The sequence below is a fragment of the Meriones unguiculatus genome, chromosome 21 (assembly GCF_030254825.1).
Source record: "Meriones unguiculatus strain TT.TT164.6M chromosome 21, Bangor_MerUng_6.1, whole genome shotgun sequence".
NCBI classification, from domain to species: Eukaryota; Metazoa; Chordata; class Mammalia; order Rodentia; family Muridae; genus Meriones; species Meriones unguiculatus.
The window spans coordinates 46,453,700-46,475,228 of NC_083368.1; the positions used below are offsets into that span (position 1 = coordinate 46,453,700).

Genomic DNA, 21,529 nt, shown 5'->3' on the forward strand with positions numbered 1-21,529 from the left:
AGCTGCTCGCATAAGGCACGACCGTGACTGCCTTGGAGCACAGATTCTGTGTGCTGAATCTGAAATGAGAAAGCGGGGTTTCTGAATCCGAGGAAGTGCTTCCTCAAAGATTCACCTTAATCATGCTGGTCTCTTCTTAATCACAGCTTATTTTTCAGCTCTAGCTGACTACCACAAAAACCAGGAAAACAAATGTTTCTCTTAATGGTTCTGATATCTTTTTAATTACAGATGATTTTTTTTTCAGGGCCGGAAAACACATATCTTAATTCAAAGTAGCAATTGGCACTAATAGAGTCTTTAAACGGCCCTCTGGAACTTCACAAAGAAAAATGACTCACTTTTCCTTAGCAGCTATCAATTAGTAGCAACTCAACTAGGGTTGAAGCCTTGTGAACCCTTTCTCAGCCAGGAATACTGACTGAATTGACTGGGTAGGTCTTGTGTAGGTAATTATAGCTGCTGTGAGTTCCTGAGTGTAATGGCCGTGTCCCGTCCAGAAGAAAACATTTTACAGCACTCCTCCTCATCCTTTTGTCCTTATTTTCCTTCCTCTCTTTCTTCCCTGAACTTTAAAGGTAGAATAAATGTCTGATTTCGGGGTGAACACTCAATTGTCATTTATGCTCAGCACACTGACCAGTTATATGTCTATGTGTTGCTTGCTACCTACTGCAAAAACAAGTTTCTCTGAGTAAGGTACAAATCTATGGGTACAAATATTAATATTTTAGAAGGCAATTTGATATTTCCGTTGAGCAAAACAATAGCAGTAAGAAACTAAGACCTATGCCTTCCTCAGCCATAGGCCTTTGACCTATTTATATTACTAGGCATAAATTCTTTTCTGTGTAACAGGCCTCAAATCCAAGCAGAAAACCATTGGTTATACCCCTGACAGACTTGCCACTATTGTACTTTACCTGGCAAGTATTTTAGCATTTAGGTTATAACTTGATACCTGCCTTTCTGAATCAGTGTACTAGTTCTTCATTTTGCTGGGGCTTTGCTATGGTTCTAGAAATTCTGGTCATGAGAAACACATGATTTTACAAGGACTAAAGATAAATGAGTTAGGTGCTAGAGAGGTGGCTCAGTAGTTAAGAGAACTCAGTGTTCTTGAAGAGAGCAGGGGTTCAGTTCCTACCACCCAACATGTTGGCTACAACGCTAATCTGTAACTGCAGTTCTGGGGATGTTGATCCTTTCTTTGGACTCCTTCGATACTGAATACATGTAGCGCACATACATACATGCCTGCCAATCACTTATACGTATACGCACACACACAATCTTAAGACATACACAGAAAGTTTTCCTGGTACAGTTATGCCTTTCTCAATCATTTCCCTTTTCCTTTTGTTGTTTTTTTCAGTGAGCATGTTTTTGAACACGTTAACCCCGAAGTTCTATGTGGCCCTGACAGGCACTTCCTCACTAATATCAGGACTTATTTTGGTAAGTGACGTGATTCTTCTAATTTAAAAGCGCATTAACGTGTACATTAAGGAACAGTTTGGGAGAGCGTATATCCGCAGCTTTCAGTGCTCACCTTGCATGTGCATCCCTGTCCGACGCAGATAAAGAGAAGACTTGTACTTACCCGGCTTTACATGCTCTGGACATTGGAAAAACAGTTTTACAATCCTTTCTTTTGCTGAAAGAAAAAACAATTCTTAACATGTGTGAAAAGAAGAGATGTTTCTAGGCTAAATTCTAGTATCCGCTAAACATGTAAGATGTGTGGGAACCACAGATCAGTGGTAAAGAACTTATTATCTCCTATTTACAAAGCCATGGATTCAATCCCCATCACCACAGAAATCACACAGACAGACAGATGGATATTGCTGATGCATGAAAGTGGCTCAGTTCAACTAAGACCTTTTCATATATTTATCATAATGGATTATTGGACTTAAATCAGTAGGAATAATGCATATTGTTTTTAAATGTGTTAGTCTGGATTGTGGCAGTCCTAAACTTTTTCTCCCTTCATATTCTTTTCTCTCAATGTTTACATTTGTTTTTATTTCCTTAAAAAATAGGTATATATATATATATATTTTTTTTTACCTCAAATAGGCAAAACAAAAAAATCATCTTACAGCTTCATTACCTTATATTCTGTAATAGCTGTAGGTATGCAGGAATATATTACCTATTATAGTTCACTTTAGTAAACATTATGGGACTGCCTAAACTCAACGCGACCAGTCTCATATAATTTAATAATCTTTAAGGGAGAGAAATTTAATTTTTTCTGTAGGCACAATCTTGTGATTACTAATTATTGTAGAAATAGGTGCAAGTAAAAAATGTACAGTTGTTATTATTAAGGAAATGAATTATCAGTAGAAACCATTTTAAGGGAAGATATGTACAAACATGTTGAGCAAAGAACATGCATTTCCTTGGAATAATAAAAGATTTCAGCAGTCTGAGTTTATAATGTGGAGAAAGTCAGATTCTGTAAATAGATGAAGTAAATAATGGCAGTGTGGAGAACATCCTTTTGAGATGAGAGCATATCTAGGGTCAGCTTCTTGTATTTGTATTACATGGGTTCTGGGAAACGTGCAAAGCTGGGTTTGTGGAGTCAGGCTGTGACTAAAATCAGTAGGAGTCATGATAGAAATCTCTATAGAAAGCCCGCAGCAGAGTGCAAATATCAACCTGAGGCAAGGGGCCACATATTAACGGTCACCCATAAAAGGGAGGTGTCCTGGTGTGTAGCACATGCCTCTTACACACCCACTGCCCACGCCTGCATCTCTGACACCTCAGCTCTGTTCAGGAAATTTGAGAAAGGTAAGGGCACTGTTAGAGAGAGTTCCTCATGAAGCCTCGGGTTGGTTATTAAGTCATTCTGCCCAGGGACTGTATTTTATTCTAACATCAACTTCTTCCTGATTTTTAATGTTAAAATTCTCTTGTGAAATAACAGTGACAGTGTATGGTGTTATTTTATTATAACTACTTGGGCAAGAAATTGTAGCAATTCCACATTCCTCTTGAGTAAGGTGATTGGAGAACTGAGGAGATTTTAGTAGAACATGAAATCTGATAGTCTGAAAACCACAGTGGTGAGAGGTCACCAACTACAAGAATTTACTTTAACTGAAATCATAAGGCAGTGCAAAACATCAGCGAAACGAGAAAATAATTAAATGAAAATATTGTTAATCTAAGACAAAAATTGGTGGAGAAAAATATTTTGATACTCTCTGAGTATTTTCCAATGAAGGGGACATAGAGCAGAGAAAAATGATCAAAGGACTTCATTGAACAAAACCAGAAACAGCATTGCCAGGAAATCCCAGAGAAAAATTCAGCTAAATGGCAAAAGTCTGAGAATGAATCACTCCAAAAGCTTCTACTGTATTGATTAAATGGAAGATACTCATTAGGAGGGTTGCTATGTAGTGTTAGGTAAGAAATTATATTAGTTTGCCGGGAGCTCAATAGTCAGGAGAAGGCAAGACATGGGTAGTAGTGGGAAGCAGCATGGAGGGAGTTATGGCCAGCCTCCCAGTAACTGAGGAGCAATGTGAACTTCCTAGGACTCCGGGGTCATTAGGTGTAAGCTTTTATTTTTCAGGTGGGAAATTTGAGACTTCTCAAGGAAAGAAAAGGAACTCTTGGGATTCAACTCATACAATTACTTTGTGGCAAAGTAGTCATGCCTCCAATCTACATTTTCCAATTCCCACTGTAGTATTTGTAAGAAAATGTGTTCACTTGCTTCATAAATTGCCGTTAAGTACATCTGAACACATATTTTATAACACACAAACTCTCTTTCACACACACAAATGCACATTTTGTGGGAAGAGGGGACAGGTATTTTAAATATCTCATAGATACCATTTATACTTTAAATAATATATTTTAAGACCTTCTTTGTGATAAATCCTTGGAATATTTTTGCGTAAACAAACAGGAAAAACAAGCCTTGCCTAGGAGGAGGGGTGGACATGATTTATACTGAATCCACTAATTTGCTGGACTGGAGAAAGGTCAGTGTTGTCCATGCATTCTGTTCTCACAAGGCTCCGTGGAGAACCCAGCCTGCTTGCGTGATGCTGGCTATGCCTGGCACTGATCCCAGCTATTCATTTTCTCTGCTCAGCAGCACAGTTTGCTGCTGTTCTTTCTTTGCACTTCAAACCAGGCAAATCGGTAACCTGCCTGTAGGCTGCATAGTTGGCAAAGGGCAGAACAAGAGTGGAACCCAGGCTGTCTTACAGAGGCAGCGTGTCTTTCATCACTCATTTTACTGCCGTTCCAGTTAAGTCGCAGCTGCCTTTCCAGCCTGCTGCACAAAGGCAGTTCTGGATTTCGTTCTGGGAGTGCCTTGCTGTGGGTTTACAGGATATAAATTAATTACCACTGTGTAGATATTTCCTTTCTTTCTGGTAAATCTGCTCAAGGGTTGTCACTCCTGTAACTGAGGGATGGTTGAAGAAGCCTCATCAGTAAAGGGATTTCCCTGGGCCTCGGCTGCCTTTGCAGACCTGAGCTCCCATGCTTTCTCCGGTGCTTGGCAGGCAGCTGCTGTGACTGCATGGTCACTGCTGGGCTACACTTCAGAAGCAGAAACTGTTTCTGACTGATGAAATGCTTAGAGCAGAGTAACCTGTCTCGCAGAAATGTGGATGGCCTTTCTAAAAACACTGACCTTTTCTGAGGGCATACTGATTTTGTATGCAGTACTAGCTATCTGTACCCGTAGGTCTCTGCCTTACCCATGTTTGACAGTGGTGTCTATCACATTGCCCCTGGGGACTCAGCTTTGCTAGGCTTTGAAAATGATTTCAGGGTTTAGGATTCTATGCTGCCACTTTTTTTTTTTTCTTTTGAGTGCATTTCCAGGGGGAGTAAAGAATCATGTGCTTTGAAAAATGGCTGTGTGCATGGAATGCTTAGCAGTTTGCTTTCAGGCATCAGAGAGATTCCTCTCCCCAGCAATGTTCTGGGTGCCTGCCACTAACTCTGAGAGTATAGGGCCACTCTTGGGTAAATTGGCTGTCTGAGAACCTCAAGATTCGTATGCTAGAATGAGAAATGACCATGTTATTTGATGTTTAAGAAGAGATGTAAAAACAAAAGCCTAGTATTTCCATCATGAAGAAAAAGTCAATTAACTGAACAAATACACTTAGAAATAAAAGTTACTGTCTTCTATCGTCAGAACAAAACGACAGCCTACAGACTGGGAAAGGATCTTCACCAACCCTATATCTGACAGAGGGCTAATATCCAGAATATATAAAGAACCCAAGAAGTTAAAAAGCAACAAATCAAGTAATCCAATTAAAAAATAGGGCATGGAGCTAAACAGAGAATTCTCTGTAGAGGAATATAGAATGGCAGAGAAACACTTAAAGAAATGCTCAATGTCCTTAGCCATCAGGGAGATGCAAATCAAAACAACCCTGAGATTTCACCTTACACCCATCAGAATGGTAAGATCAAAATCTCAAGTGACAACACATGCTGGAGAGGATGTGGAGAAAGGGGAACCCTCCTCCACTGCTGGTGGGAATGTAAACTTGTACAACCACTTTGGAAATCAAGCTGGTGCTTTCTCAGACAATTAGAAATAGTGCTACCTCAAGATCCAGCTATACCACTCCTAGGCATATACCCAAAATATGCTCAAGAATACAACAAGGACATCTGTTCAACCATGTCTGTAGCAGCTTTATTCATAATAGCCAGAACCTGGAAACAACCCAGATATTCCTCATCGGAGGAATGGATACTCAGCTATTAAAAACAAGGAAATCATGAAATTTGCAGGCAAATGGTGGGATGTAGAAAAGATCATCCTGAGTGAGGTATCCCAGAAGCAGAAAGACATACACGGTATATACTCACTTATAAGTGGATACTAGACCTAAAAGACAGGATAAACATACTAAAATCTGTACACCTAAAGAAGCTAAACAAGAAGAGGACCCTGGGTAAGGTGATCAATTCTCACTTAGAAAGACAAATGCGATGGACATTGGAAGTAGGACAAAACAAGAAACAGGACAGGAGCCTACCGCAGAGGGCCTCTGAAAGACTCTACCTAGCAGTGTATCAAAGCAGATGCTGAGACTCATAACCAAACCTTGGGCAGAGTGCAGGGAATTATATGAAAGAAGGGGGAGTTAGTAAGATCTGGAGAGGACAGGAGCTCCACAAGGACCAAATATATCTGGCACAGGGGTCTTTTCTGAGACTGATTCTCCAGCCAAGGACCATTCATAGAGACAACCTAGAACCCCTGCTCAGATGTAGCCCATGGCAGCTCAGTATCCAAGTGGGTACCCTAGTAATGGGAACAGGGACTGTCTCTAACATGAACTCAGTGGCTGGCTCTTTGACCTTCCTCCCTTCCCCCCACCCCCTCGGGGGAAGAGCAGCCTTGGTAGGCCACAGAAGACGACACTGCAGCCAGTCCTGATGAGTCCTGATAAGCTAGGGTCAGATGGAAGGGGAGGAGGGCCTACCGGATCTGTGGAGTTAGAGAGGGGCAGGGAGGGTGGGATTGGGAGGGAATGAAGGAGGGGGCTACAGCTGGGATACACAGTGAACTGTAATTAATATAAAAAAATAACAATTTAATTTAAAAAAGTTACTTTCACCTCAATTTCTTTAAAAATAGATGGATATATCTGACTAGATGCCACTGGTAGTTTTCCTTCAGAGGTTGAGACTGGCAGTGAATTTGCTAAGCTACCTGCCTCATTTGCTCTTCTCTGTGGTTCCTGTGGCCACACCCATGCAGACAGCCTCTTTCTGTTTAACTTCCTGGTCCCTCTTTGCCTGCCTGATATGAGCTTCCTCAGCATAGGCTGGCCCTGCCACAGGAAAGGCCCCCGTCCCAACACTCAAAACCCGTCAGTTCTACCCTCTATCTACTGTCAAGGCTGCATCCAGTCTACCCAAGAGTCTCTTCAGGCAATGTTCATTTCAAAGAACATACTGGGGTTTGCTTTTGCTTTGAAAATGGAAATGTGTGCATGTAGAGAAAACAATTCACTTTAATTTAATCAAAATCTTGGTAGAGAAACTGTTACATATGATATTGATATTTATACATGAATGCTTATATCCCTACGAACATGTGTATCGAGTGCCCCTGTACATATACTCATATATAGCATGAATATATGTTATGTGGAAAGGTATAAAAAAGGCATGCAAGGTAAACTTTAAAAAGTCAGAATAAGTAACAAAGTAAAGAAAATTAGAATAGTAAGTTAAAAATGCTAGTTCATGGTTGGGTATATAAGAAGCATCTTTTCAGAAAGTGGTTGGTAGAAGAGATACCACTAGGAAGACTTGAGCTGTAAGATGTGACCATGTCTGTTGGTGGTATCCTCGTTTTGGAATGCCACACTGTTGAGTTACTGTAGGTGAAGCATCCCAGTCATGTCTAGGAGGACACACTCTCAGAGCTGATTTTCTGGTCCTCTGGCTCTTGCCATCCTTCTGATCCCTCTTCTGTGATTGTTCCCTGTTGCAAATGTATTAACTGGGGCTAGACTCCCCATGAGGGGTTGTTCTCTGAATTTTGATGAGTTGTGGTCTTTTGTCTAAAGAGAAATTTCTTTGATGAGGGGTGAAAGTGACCCTGCCCCTAAACAAAAGATTGTAGGGAACTAAGGAATGCTGAGGCGGGAGAAACTGTCTTCCCCTGGATGAGCCCCTAACTGACTATCTAATACTAGCTGGTCAGCCCTGAGATCATATGTATATACAAAAATGCTAAATGGACTGAGCAAGCTATATTTCTATATTTATGCTTTTGTGTATGATAGCAATTAAATTAGAATTAAATTTAAAAGGCCATGAATTTGAGAGGGAACAAGGTGTGTGTGACAGATTGGAGGGAGGGAAAGGAGGAAAAAGCTGTACCCATTGTATCAGCTACTGAATAAGCACCTTGTTTCCTTTAGTGCTCACTGAAATTCAAAGTGGTAGTTATTACCCTTGTGTTCATATTGCTGAGTGTAAAGAGACACAAAGGCTTAGTAATTTGGCCCAAGGTTATAGAGCAGATAGATGGTAGGATTCAGGTCCTGATCCGTCTGTGTCCTCTTTTATCCCTGTTCAAGGTAACAGAATAAAGTAGCTGTTCTGTCTCCTTTCAACTCTTCATCTAAAATCCTAAAACTCTTCATACAGATAAAATGATCACAATGCTGGAGGTCAGGGTTAAAAGAAAAAACTTGAAGACACTTGACTAGAATGGCTTGTGGATGGTGCACAGTAGCACATAGATGCTAGCTTGTGTCAGGAATTAAGAAACCCATGAGAAACAGAATGAGAAATGTTGTAGGGACCAGATTGCAGCCAAGTCTGCAGACAATGAAAGGAAGATGAGGCCTGTTTAGCCTTATCAACTTTACAATGTCTTGGGTTCACCATGAAAATTAATGATCTTTTGAGGAAGCCCAAGAGCCAGGCAATGAGTATATACAGAAGCTTGTCAGGACCTGTGAACAAGAGCATTTTATTGGATTAACAATTAGACACAGCAAAGCTGGAGAATATGAACAAACTAGAATAGAGAAAAAGACAGAACCACCGAATTTGTCTTTTCTAATCTGTATAAATTGGTAAGCTTGTAAGTTGTGGAACTGTAGGTCAGGAAAGACCTATAGACCAGACATCCAGAAAGGGTGTGCTCAGCCCTGCTTGCTGAGTATAGTTGGGGTTATGTTTAGGATTTAACTGTCCATTGCTCTGCCATGTTATTCTGCCTTCACAAGAAGTGCTACCTGGGAAGGTGGTTACCAGGAGGTTTGAGAAACTGATATTTTTCATTTTCACAGACTTACAGGAATGGACCAAGTACATATGAAAGGGATGAGTAGGGAAAATGGACAAGAGAAGAAAAATATAAAGAAGAGAAAGGAGGCCAGAGGACGAGTGAAAGCCTATGGCATTTTCAGGAGGAGACAGTTTTTTCTTTTTCTTAGAACACAGACCAACACTTAGCACAACTTTTCCTATGTTATTTTTGTGATTAGTTATTGTCCTCTTCCTTTCTAAACTAGAATTGGTTTGTTTAGTTTTTATTCTTTTTTTAGATTTGTTTTCTTATGTATGTGAGTATATTGCCAGAATTTATTTATGTATGTGCCTGGTACCTTTCAGAAGCCAAAAAAAGGAGTTGAGTTCCCTGGGACTGGAGTTACAGATGGGTATGGGCCACCATATGGGTGCTGGGAACCAAGTCTGAGTCCTTTGTGAGAGTGATAAATTCTCTTAATCACTGAGCCATCTCTTCAGCTCCCATATTTGTGTTTTTATGTACTTTATTGTGTCCTGAACACCATGGTTGATGCTTAAAGAACAGCAGTTGATTGTCCAGATAATACAGTGAGTGCAGGAGTTAGCAGCAGCAGAGTTATCTAGGGAGCTTGCTTTGGATCCTGAGGACTGCCTCAGTCAGCATCTGTAGAGTCTTAAAGGACAGGTACCATCGTAGTATGAAGTACTGGGCTTGGGACAGATTATGCAAGCCAAATTCTTCCTATTCTTAGTGATCTCCATACTACTCTCGAGCCCAGGAGAATGGTATTTATCTCCAGGCCACAATAATGAAAGCTCTAGTAGAAAATCCTACCCAGTGACTATATATAGACCCAGGTGGGCTTCTGACCTTGAAGAATGCCTCATCTTCCTGTCTCTTTTTGTCCTTGCAGAAGGTGCCCAGAAATGGGGGTGGGAGAGTCTGAGTGACAATTCCACACATAGCTGCCACAGCTGTTTAGGGAAACAGGTGGCTAATGAGGGATTGGCTGAGAGTTAGGAAGCAGGAGGCCAAAGCCCACATAGTAGCTTTATAGTATTTATAAACCAAGCATAGGAAAGGAAAGAGCTGATTGCTCTTAGTGCCTTTCTTCCCATCCTCCCTCCCTTCTTTTCTTTTATCCTTCTCTCCTTCCTCAGTCCTTCATTCTTTCCTTCCTTTTTTCTTTGCAGTTAATGTCAGTCTTGAGTTGTAAGTGACTTTGAAAGGGCCAGTTGTTATGAAGGAAAGGATGTACTTAAGAATCCAAAGGGACACTAAACAATAGTTATATATATCACTGCAGCGCTTGCCAGATGCTTTGGTTTATCTCATATGCTTGATAATCCTCTTGTTAATTAAAGAAAATGATGTGCAATGCATGGGTGAGTGCACCTACACGCACAGGCATCTAACACACAGATGCACATATGCACACATGCATGCAAGTGTGCAGGCTCACATCCACACAAAGTAAATTACCTTCCAGGGAGTGTGTTTCCTGGAATCTTGGCAGCATGCCTCTTGGTCATTTGTGCTTTTGTACTTTCAGATATTTTTTTTTTCATGGTGCTTTTTCCACTTCAAAAGTGTGTGTTAGCCTTTTTTTTTTTTTTTTTTTAAGCCAAAATCCCCACCCTCTAAAACTTGATTCTGCTGTTTATTTAGGTTACATGCAGTTACTGCCCTGGCCCATCACGAGGAGCTATCCATCCAGCATTGTAAACATTGCATCATCCTTCCCATCCTGAGTGCACACTCTGACTTGACCACAGACACTAGAAAACAGCCCCAGAGAAACCAGAAACCAGACCAACGAGCCTGGCTTCTTAGTTAAGAGTATTTGCCCTTAAACTAGATAGAGTCAACATTGGATATCTAACATTGCCATACCCTGTTGATGGATGGTTTGGATTCCCACCCTACTTAATCTGTATTACTCCAGAGATGGTGCGTGGGAAGGAGAAAGAGTAGTGGAGAGATTAAGGTTTTAAAACTAAGAAATGCATAATTTTGCATTTTAAATCCCAAGTTATTTGGCAAACTAGAGAGACTGCACTCCCTTCCCAGTATGTCAGGACCACTAAACTAGCATGTCTACGAGCTATTTTAAAAAGCTACATTTGTTTATGAGTGCCTTAATGTTTACCCTGCAGGTATGCACAAGGGAAATGTATTCAAAGTGACACCAAATATGTATGCATTAAATAACACCATCTGCCCATTTGGATCCATTCAGCACTTTAAAAATATTGTGAAGTGTTCCCTCAAAGTCTGATGAGTTTTGAAATTCTTAAAAGATTGTTGTGCTGTGACCTGAAGTTAAAGAGCTTGGTTTGACATTTGAGAAAGCTTCAAATTCTTCCTTTCTTCCTTTTCTTTTGGTACATAGTGGAAGGACAGGGAACCACTACTTATACTAGTGTCCCCAAATGGCCACTTAATTTGAGGCTCTTGCCTCTTAGGTTTAATTATCTGGTCACATTTGATAGGCTACTTCTGAATTGGTTTATATAGCTAAGAAAGAATAAGGAGACTGTAAGAGGACTTTCCAGGGAAATGAAGGACTGCCTGTGTGTCTGTTCCAGCTTAACTGAAGCATTGTTATGTTGTTAGCTTAATAAAGAGCTTTGGGAAGGGAGCAGCAGAGAGCTGGGCTTCAGGCTAAGCAACTTTATTTAGCTTTATGACTCAGGTCGGGTCACTGCATCTTGATGAACAGTCTTTGTTCCTCATCTTAGTGGATCCCCTACATAGTTCTTTTTTTTTTTTGTGAGAAAATCTTTTTTTTTTATCAGTTACATTTTATTAACTCTGTATCTCAGCCGTGTCCCGATCCCTCATTCCCTCCCAGTCCCTCCCTCCCTCCCTCATCTCCACCGTGCCCCTTTCCAAGTCCACTGATAGGGGGGACCTCCTCCCCATTCATCTGATCCTGTTTTATCAGGTATCTTCAGGACTGGCTGCAAAGCCCTCCTCTGTGGCCTAACAGGACTGCTCCTCCCTTCGAGGGTGGGGAGACCAAAGAGCCAGTCATTGAGTTCCTGTTAGAAATAGTCCTTGTTCCCCTCACTTTGGGAAACCAATTGGTTACTGAGCTACCACAGGCTACATCTGAGTGGAGGTTCTAGGTTATATCCATACATGGTCCTTGGTTGAATGTCAGTCTCAGAAAAGACCCTGTGCCTATTTGGTCCTTGTGGAACTCCTATCCTTTCCCCATCAGACTATGATTCCCTGTACTCTGCCAAAGGTTTGGTCATGAGTCTTTGCTTTGAAAACACTGCTAGTTAGAGTCTTTCAGATGCACTCGGTAGACTCCTGTCATATGTTCAATGCACATCCCATCTGTCTTTCTAAATGAAGATTGATCATCTTACCCCATGTCCACTCAATTGATTATCTTTTTTAGGTGTATAGATTTCATTATGTTTATCATATCTTATAGGTCTATATAAGTGAGTATATCCCATGTTTGTCTTTCTCCTTCTGGGATATTTCACTCAGAATGATCTTTTCTAGATCCCACCATTTGCCTGCAAATTTCATGATTTCCTCCTTTTTGATTGCTGAGTAGTATTCCATTGTATAAAAATACCACAATTTCTGTACCCATTCCTCCGTTGATGGACATCTGGGTTGTTTCCAGGTTCTGGCTATTACAAATAGAGCTGCTATAAACATGGTTGAGCAAGTGTCCCTTTTGTGTACTTGAACATACTTTGGGTATATACCTAGCAGTGGTATAGCTGGGTCTGGAGGAAGCACTATTCCTAATTGTCTTAGAAAGCGCCAGATAGCTTTCCAGAGTGGTTGTACCAGTTTACATTCCCACCAGCAGTGGAGGAGGGTTCCCCTTTCTCCACAACCTCTCTAGCATGTGTTTTTCAGCTTGAGTTTTTCATCTTGGCCATTCTGATGGGTGTAAGGTGATATCTCAGGGTCGTTTTGATTTGAATTTCCCTGATGGCTAATGAGGATGAGCATTTCTTTAAGTGTTTTTCTGCCATTCGATATTCCTCTGTCGAGAATTCTCTGTTTAACTCTGTTCCCCATTTTTTAATTGGATTACTTAATTTGCTGCTTTTCAGCTTCTTTAGTTCTCTGTATATACTGGATATTAGTCCTCTGTCAGATAAAGGGTTAGTGAAGATTCTTTCCCATTCTGTAGGAGGTCGCTTTGTTTTGATGACGGTGTCCTTTGCTTTGCAGAAACTTTTCAGTTTCATGAAGTCCCATTTATTGATTGTTGCTCTTAGAGCCTGTGCTGTTGGTGTACATAGTTCTTTAAGGTCCATAGTTCTTTAAGTGTTGATCTTTGTATGGTTCTGCTAGAGGAACGAAAGAGCTGAACTCTCAAGGCTTTGTGCATGTGATGGGTTCTGGCATGTCAGAGATATTGTGGATGTGAAGCATGGACTTTTAGGGTAGGGACAAGAGTGTTGTGACGCTGGGGTATCACTCATGGTGGCTAAGAATACGTGGTGCTGTGTGATGGAATGAGTGGACTGTGGCATAGTAGGTGCTCCAATAGTGCAACATGGGAAAGCAGAACAAAAAGTCTGTTGTCATTTCTGTGACCAGTGACCGGGGGTCTTGGGAACCTTGAGGCAGAGAGCTTTTGTTCACTTGTTGAGAGCTTTGTGGACTGCTCAGGACTGCAGTTGAGCAGTACCTTGTCACGTGTTTTCTGTTAACATTCCTAGTGATAGGTAAGAGGCTATACTAGCTGGAACTGTGGAGTGACATCTGACAGCACTGTTCCTGGGGAGATGGAAAGACACCTGCTCGCCCCAGATATGGAACCAATGAGAGACTGATAAGGATACTCCTTAAGTCAAGCTTGCTAACCTAATGAGTTTTCTGCAGTTACTTATGGAGTATGGCGTATGGCTCACAAAAGCTGGACACTCAAAGTACACTGCACAACTTGCAGGCATCTTGACAGATTGAAGTGTCTTTTCCAGGCAGCCTGGCTGGTCTGACAGTGTCTCCTCACAATTGTTACTGCTTATTTACGCACGAGGAATGAGGGCCTAGTGAAGCTGGCCACTCCTAAGTCATTTTACATCCCGAGTTTTAGTGAACTTGCCTGCAGAATGGATTGTTTTACTTCTCTTTAGATTAGAGCATCCTTTGTCTTAACTGCCTTCCCTCTAAGAAGAAATGTTGCATTTTAGAGGAAATTGCTACACAACAACTAGCAAAAGAGGGGTACCTCAGGGTAGGACTCAGAGGTGTGTCATCCTTGATTGGCACAAACCATTAACATAATAGATGTAACTTTGTTAGTGAGCACTTGAGAACTGTGGGCCAGACACTGAAGTACGTACTTTACATTGAGCTGGTATGAAAAATGACGACTCTTGAAGATAAATATATTGAAGGTACTAGTATTCAAATAAATCAAATAAATCAAATAAATCACTTGGAGCTATAGACATCTTTATGGCTCCACAATCTGTATGTTTCCCTATGAGGGTCCCTGCAGGTGTTACAGGCAGCAGTGAGGCAATCCCTGAAGAGGTGAGAACGAAAACTTGGTTCAGCTTCAGTTCACCAGATCAAAGTTCTAAGGGTCTGATGCCAGGAGGTTTATTTATTATTTATATTTAAACACAGTACAATTTGGAAAAAAGTTTCCTGGTTATAATATAATCCCTGGTCAAAAGTAAGCATAACGACATTGACACTCAACTCAAGATAGATGTCATTTTTTCTAAGAAGATGGGTTCTAGAGATAAAGTAACCTGTGTTACTTTAAGGGCCTAGGACGGATCTGGCATGGTTTTGGTCATACAGATAGTGTAGAGATCATTTGGGGTATCATTTGCCTCTGGTCTGGATTTTATGGAGCTTGGAGGAGCCCCTGGCTATGCAGACAATGTTAGGGTCATTTAGCCTACTAGCCAGCCTACTAGCCACCTCTGTTCCTGGTTGTGGGAGCTGGATGCTGCCTGGCCCTTCAGATAACACAAATCACCAGGCTGTTAATCACCTCTAGTTCCCAGCCTTCTGGGTGGAAAACAGGTTTTATATCCTTCCCCTTGAGAGGACAGTCCTGCATGCTTAACATTCCTGGTTTCCCTGGAAATACGATGCTCCCAACACTTATCACTGTTGAACTTTCTTTTTTCTTCACACAGATTAGTCCCATATCCAAATAACTTTCAAACTATATTCTTAAACATTGCAATATGAGCAGTAAGTCAATAAATCAATGTATTCCGTATATGGCTGGGAACATTATGGTTGGCCGATAATGTTTTCTTCTGGTAGTCATAGATGTCCTTCCTGATACTGTTGTTTTATGCCAGCAGAAAATAAGAGAGAAAATATCAGTTTTAAATAATAGCCCAATGTCCATTCCAGAGCAGATAATGAAACTTTCTTAAGAAGTAAAGAAAGACATAAACATATTTACTTCAACGTTGATTGTACATTGCATACTATATAGAATAATACAGCTATCCTTTGAGCCTCAGGCATGTAGTTATTCTTTTTTTTTTCCTCTCTGTAGCCAAGCTGTCCTGGAACTCATGGCAGTCTTCTTGCCCTAGCTTTTCTATTTAGTGATACAATTATAAATATGAGCCACTATGCTTGGCCATTTGCTTGATTGTTTGAGTCAGGGTTTCACCATTCTGAACTTATGACCCACTTTCCTCAGCCTCCTGAGTGAGGACTGCAGGTAAGACCTAGGCTACCATTTTGGCTAGTAGCTATTCTTAAATTTCTTCTCTTGAATGATGTATGACTGGGAAAGAACAAATTGTAATTAGATAGGTCAAGGAGAAAAGGATGGGGAGAGCAACATGGGATGTTGGTGGGGAAGCAGTCATTGTGGAAAGAGACATGGGAAGGCACTCGTTCCTCCAGGGTTCAGGGAACATTGATTTCAGCTAGTTATACAAGTATGACCTTTTTTTTTTTAAATTAAGGAAAGTTATTTGTTTTCTCTTGGAATTAAAAGTACACAATAGTCAGCTTTAGAAATAAGGAACATTGATGACAAACAACAAATGTTTGTTGAATAGCACTTAGCCTGAAGGGGACTGAGAAGTTTCAGGAATTGAGTGCCATCCATGCATGAAATGATGATTACTTTTTACTTTTTTCTAAAGACTAGGTGTCACTATGTTACTCAGGCTGGCCTTGAATTCCTGGGCTAAAGTGATCCTCCTGCCTCAGTCTCCCAGGCAGCATGCTAATAGTTCTGACCTGCCTTCCATTCTATTGTTTGCTAAAACCAGCATTTCTTGGAAAAAAGTCTTACTTTTACAATTAAAGCATTTTTTAAATTTAAAATTACTTGAAATTTTGGGTGTGATTTTACAATAATATAAAATGCCAAGAATTAAAACATTTTAATTCTAAGGTATATTTTGGAAAAATTGGTATTCATATGCATTTATAGAGTTCTCTTTCTGCTAAGATGATTTTGTTATTAGAATAGTATGTTTACTTAGAGAAAAATAATTCTAAAAAACACCTTAATATTTTGTCTATCATTGTAATTATATATCTTCTAAAACCACTCTTCAGCAGAGAAAAAAACATTTTAACTAAACAATACTGGTGTTTAATTATTGAAATCTATTACAGTTAGACCAAATTAAACATTTTTTGAAAGGTGGACAGAAATAGCAATCATATACTGAGGGCATGTGTCTTGAAATTACAAAGAAAAACAGATTATAAACACACATTATTTTTCTGTTCTAGATATTTGAATGGTGGTATTTTCGCAAGTATGGAACGTCTTTCATTGAACAAGTCTCAGTAAGCCACTTGCGCCCCCTGCTGGGAGGGGTTGACAACAACTCTTCCAATAATTCTAATTCCAGTAATGGTGACTCAGATTCCAACAGGCAAAGTGTCTCAGGTATGGAATGTCTCTTATAAAATTTCCGTGAAATTAACACAGCAAAACTCTTTCAAGTTTCAGAGAAAAATTGTGTTAAATTTCAAAGGACTTCAGGAAGCTGCATCAGAGAAGTGGTACACAAGCATACCAGGGACAGAAATGTTCATGCTGTTTACTTTTGCTCCCATTAGATTTAACATGGCAGATGTTCATAGCAGTAGCTTTAAAACATATAGTATATATAGCATATAGTACAGAATATAGAGGACTTACCGAGTGCATTTTCTTCCACAGTGATGGCTGAAAGTTGAGTCTAACTCTGTCTGATTTTGCTGCTTGTCTGTTTTCAAGGCCCTGTCTGACCTGTCCCATTGACAGTGAAGCCCCACATTCCAGGGTCCTCAACACAGCACGAGCTGCTTCTAACCCATCTCATCAGATTCTGCTTATGTCATAGGTTACTTTTCACTACTTGTTCTTGCCATGTTTCTTAGGACCTGAACTACAAATATTTCTTTTGTTTCCCTGTTTGTTCTTCTGGCAGTGTCAAAATCAAATGCCTTTTCTAACAGATATACAGACCATCTCTACTTTGTTGATTTTGTAACATTATCAAATGGCATTGTGATTGGTGGGGGTGTTTCTTGTAGCATCTGTAGTGTCCTGCACAACCATCTGCTGTATCTTTGAAAGGCAATAAGAAGAGGAATTCAAACAAGAAGAAAGAAGCTAATCTTCTAGGTCAACGCAGTAAATTGTTCCTAAGTAATTATTATGAACCTGGTTCCTACTGGCTCTTATGAATTATAAAGTCAATGTCTCGTCCTCATCTTTATTGGACTATTTGAGGAAACAAAGTGATAAGTCTTCTGATTGTACTAGAGAAACATACTAGAGAGCAAGGTATGTGTGTGGGGGTGGGGGGAATCCCTGACCAAGCCCAAAGCTTCCAAAAGTTCTGAGACTTGAAGGATAAAAGGAAGGCATTAGAGAGCAAGCTTAGGTTTTTTTTTTTTTTCCTTTACATCTCAATCACATTTTATAACTTCCTAGCCAGGCTGTAAGCATCAAGGAGCATTTTGACCTCGATGTTGGGGCAGTGCTTTTTAGTTCATGTTTTTCCAGCCTGACACGAATGGTATTGGCAGCTCCTGCTATGTGCTTACTGTGACAGGACACCCATGACAACTGGCACCATGCAGGTAATAAAATGGTTTGGGACTTTCTAAGTTTACCTACCTTGTGAAAAGAATAGGAGACCCCAGTACAGTTAAACATTTCATTAACCAGAAATGCAAAGAATTGTGTCTCATTGCTCTATAGAGGAATGTTGATCATTTAATCATTATCATATGAGGAGAGGCAGATAATTGCTGCCATGTTGTATCTGTTTTGAAGATTTCAGAGATTAACTGTATTGTTAACTGACTCAAATTTCTATTATACTTGCACAATGCAGAAAATTAACAGTAAACAGAAAGCATGCCCTTTTAAGGTGTTCTTTAAAATGGTTGCATTTATATTTGTGTGAGTGCTCTCCTTTCTCCTTACCCAACTTAAAGCTCTTGACTTTCCTTAGTGCAATGAAAAGTCCATGTTCTCCTCCACAGTAACGTTATTTTTAAATTTATTATTATACATGTGTATAATCGGAGTGGAAGGATATATGCACAGCTTATGTGTGGTCAGGTCTCTCCTTCCATCGCTAAGTGGGTTCAGGTTATCAGGCTTGTGGAATAAGGATCATACATCTTTCTTAGTAGATATATGGTGTATTATGTAAATTTTGATGCTGTCATTTGCAAAGAAGAATCTAAATCCTTTTAAACAATATATTCATCTAATAGATGGGAGAGGCAAAGACCAAAGCATCAGTTGAGTCCATGGGTTCAAGACTAGTCTAGAAATTATGAGACCAAGCCTCAAAATAAAACCAAACAAAATAGAAGAGATAAAAATCTATTAGAAAATACTAGCCATGGGAATTCTCAGGTTTACTTGTATCAGGTTTTTACTGGGCTAAAATTAAACTTCTTGATTATTATTACTGACTCAATTACACTAGTATTTACTACCCTGGATCCTCTTTCCAGTAATTTACAGTATAACAGATATAGCATGTATGATATGATTTTATAACAACATTTAAATAGTTACCATAAGAAAAATGGAAATTACTTTGTATATTTAGGTACAAAAATGCTTACTTATTCTTGACATGTAGACTGCTAATAATTGGCCAATATGTGACAAACATGCATGAAGGTATGGAAATACCAGAAATTATGGGATTAACATCTCTTTATATTTTCTTGTGTTGATTGGGGTGTGTGTGTGTGTGTATGTGTGTGTGTGTGTGAGATAGTTTTGTTTGTTTGAGACAGAGTCTTATTAGATTGTCCTGAAATTCACTATGTAGCCAAGGATGACCTCTACTTCTTTATAATCCTTATTTCTTATCCTCTGAAATGCTGGATTTATAGGCAAGAGCCATTGTCATGGGCTGATTTTTATTTCTAAATAAGGAAAGTACCACAGAAATATGTTATCTGCAATTAATTTTTACTAATAGTCACTTTCTGTTAATAGTGTGCTTTCAGCTTAGTATAAAGGAAGAAAAAGGTCCAGAGCAGAAAATAATTCATTTATTTTCTTAAGACAGATGGATTTGCATTAAAAGTCTTATTTTCTTTAAACTAATAGGAAGGCTAGTGAGTTCATAACAGAAGGGTAGAAACTATTGATTTTTTTAAAATGCCATAAACATCTTCACTGAATTTTACATGAATATAACTTGGCAAGTAAAGCACCATGGACTTAGGCAAGGGAAGTTTAATGGCATTATTTGGAAAACAAAATCATTGACAAAGTTAAAAATGAAGTGAAAACATTAGATGTAAACATTGGTCCATGTGAAAACTTGTTAGAGTCCTTAAAGTATTATTTGTTTTGACTAACACCTGCCAGACATGGCTAAGCTAACAATGATTTGGAATGAAGGCGGGAGTTTGAGGAATGAGAAAACAAGGCAGATTATGAATGCGTTTTAAAGCCCCTATCTGTGTAAAGTGGACAGGTTGTTGAAGTGCAGGCTTGTTGAAGTTGTTCTGTGATTCTTATCTGTGGATTAGAAATGTGCTTGATTATATACTTTCTTACTTTAGCAAACTTCAGCTTGTTTGGCCAGAGGTCATGTTTGTGGACATTCTTGTTTTATTTGGGAACGAAACTGCTATGTGTCTTCCAGACGTATGGTTTCTGATAAACTCTGCTGATATATTTTGCCACATCACCACGAGTCTTGCTGCTATTTATTAATTCAGTGCAGTTTATGAGTCGGTGATTCACAAGGTTGAAAATGTGGCCAACTTTTCCCTGAGAGAGGAGATTCACACAGCCCAGAGAGACCTAGAATTTGGCTTTAGGAGAACATTTTTTTTTTGATAATTTATTATTGTCCTCAAATAAAATATCATAAAGACAAGGTTTGCTGCATTTTCTTTTGGCAGATAGATACTGAGAACAGTGCAAGTTTCTCTATCACATAAGCAGTGATGCCAAAGTCAGGCCTAGCCCCTCAGACATGCTAACAGGCCCCTGGGGGACCTCGATCTGTAAACAGCTCTGACAGCCACATGGCTTCCCATCCAAGTCACCTCATTTCTATCTTACATTAATTTTCATAATGTGTTTTAAATTCTAGATAATTACAAAAATTCAAATTTCTAATTAGTTTTAATCATGCTCTATACATATATATTTTACATTCTAAATTAATGCTCATTGGGTCATTAGGGGCAGTCCAATACTGATTTAAAAAGGATAACAAAAAAGCAATGGAAATAACTAGGAAAAAGTAAAAAAAAAAAAAATCCTAAAACTGTCATAGGTGGCTATTTGCACATAAAACATTTTCCCCATAGAAGTCCATTTTAAGAATGTTTAATGTTTTTAATGTTTGCTACCAGTTTTAAGTGATATTACCATATTTAATCCTTATAATGACTCCACTGAACAATAATTATTATTATGTCCATTTTAAGCTTGAGAAAGCTGAGGTGCAGGAAACAGAAGTCACCTGACTGACAACCTAGGCACTCTCCTCTGTATCTGCCCCTTCTTCTCTCTTCCTGAACAGTGTTTTTGTCTATAGCTCAGGGTGACCTCCAACTCTGCATCCTCCTCTCTTTCCCCCTGAGTGTGGCCATTACAGGGAGGTGTGTACACCAGCTTATGAATCCAAGTCCTTACAGACCAATGGATTTTTAAGTGACTGTCCCAGACCCTCTGTATGCTCTAGAAAGCTAAAATTAATATAGTTATTAAGCAACTAAAAGACTGTGCTGGGCTTGTTGGCTCACACCTATAATCTCAGTGTTAGGTAGGCAAAGCCAGGAAAAATGGAAAATTCTAAGGTCACTTTAACCTGTGGAGTGAGACCTTACCTCAAAAACCTCAATATCAGTAGATTAATACTCTGTAACAGTGCATGGCACGATTTGTGGCAGGTTTCCAGATGCCTTCAAAAGCAGCTCAGTGGCAGTGATTGACAGCTCAGGGTGCTATGGCCTAGCTCTGGGCCTTTCGCAGGCAGTGACCTAGGGCTTGCCATTTAGCTTTCCTAAATAAGCCTTAGTATCTTAATCTGAAAACATTAGAATAATAGCACTGACAGCTTCACAGAGCATTTTGGAAATTAAATGAGGCCATGCAGAAACACCCAAGTCAGAGGACAGCTTGTTACATGGGAGTGCCTCCCAGCTCCACTGACTTTATAAATAGACACGGTTCGAAAGCCAGCACACTTGGGGATATGGCTGCCTGGCCAGGGACTCTTTCACACCCAAGCCCTTCGGAGCTCTCAG

The 21,529-nt window shown here is 39.7% G+C and overlaps 1 protein-coding gene across 7 annotated transcripts in view; it reads left to right on the forward strand.

Annotated features, from left to right (window-relative positions):
* St7 (suppression of tumorigenicity 7) overlaps window positions 1–21,529 on the forward strand; it is a 233,144-nt gene that overhangs the window by 109,582 nt on the left and 102,033 nt on the right. For 6 of the 7 annotated variants that reach the window (XM_060374061.1, XM_060374062.1, XM_060374063.1 and 3 more), the window contains 2 exons: window positions 1,376–1,458; window positions 16,523–16,682. The exons of the other annotated variant lie outside the window; for it this stretch is intronic. In XM_060374061.1, coding sequence (XP_060230044.1) covers window positions 1,376–1,458; window positions 16,523–16,682 — 243 coding nt within the window. The remainder of the gene's footprint in view (window positions 1–1,375; window positions 1,459–16,522; window positions 16,683–21,529) is intronic. 7 annotated transcript variants of the gene reach the window in all.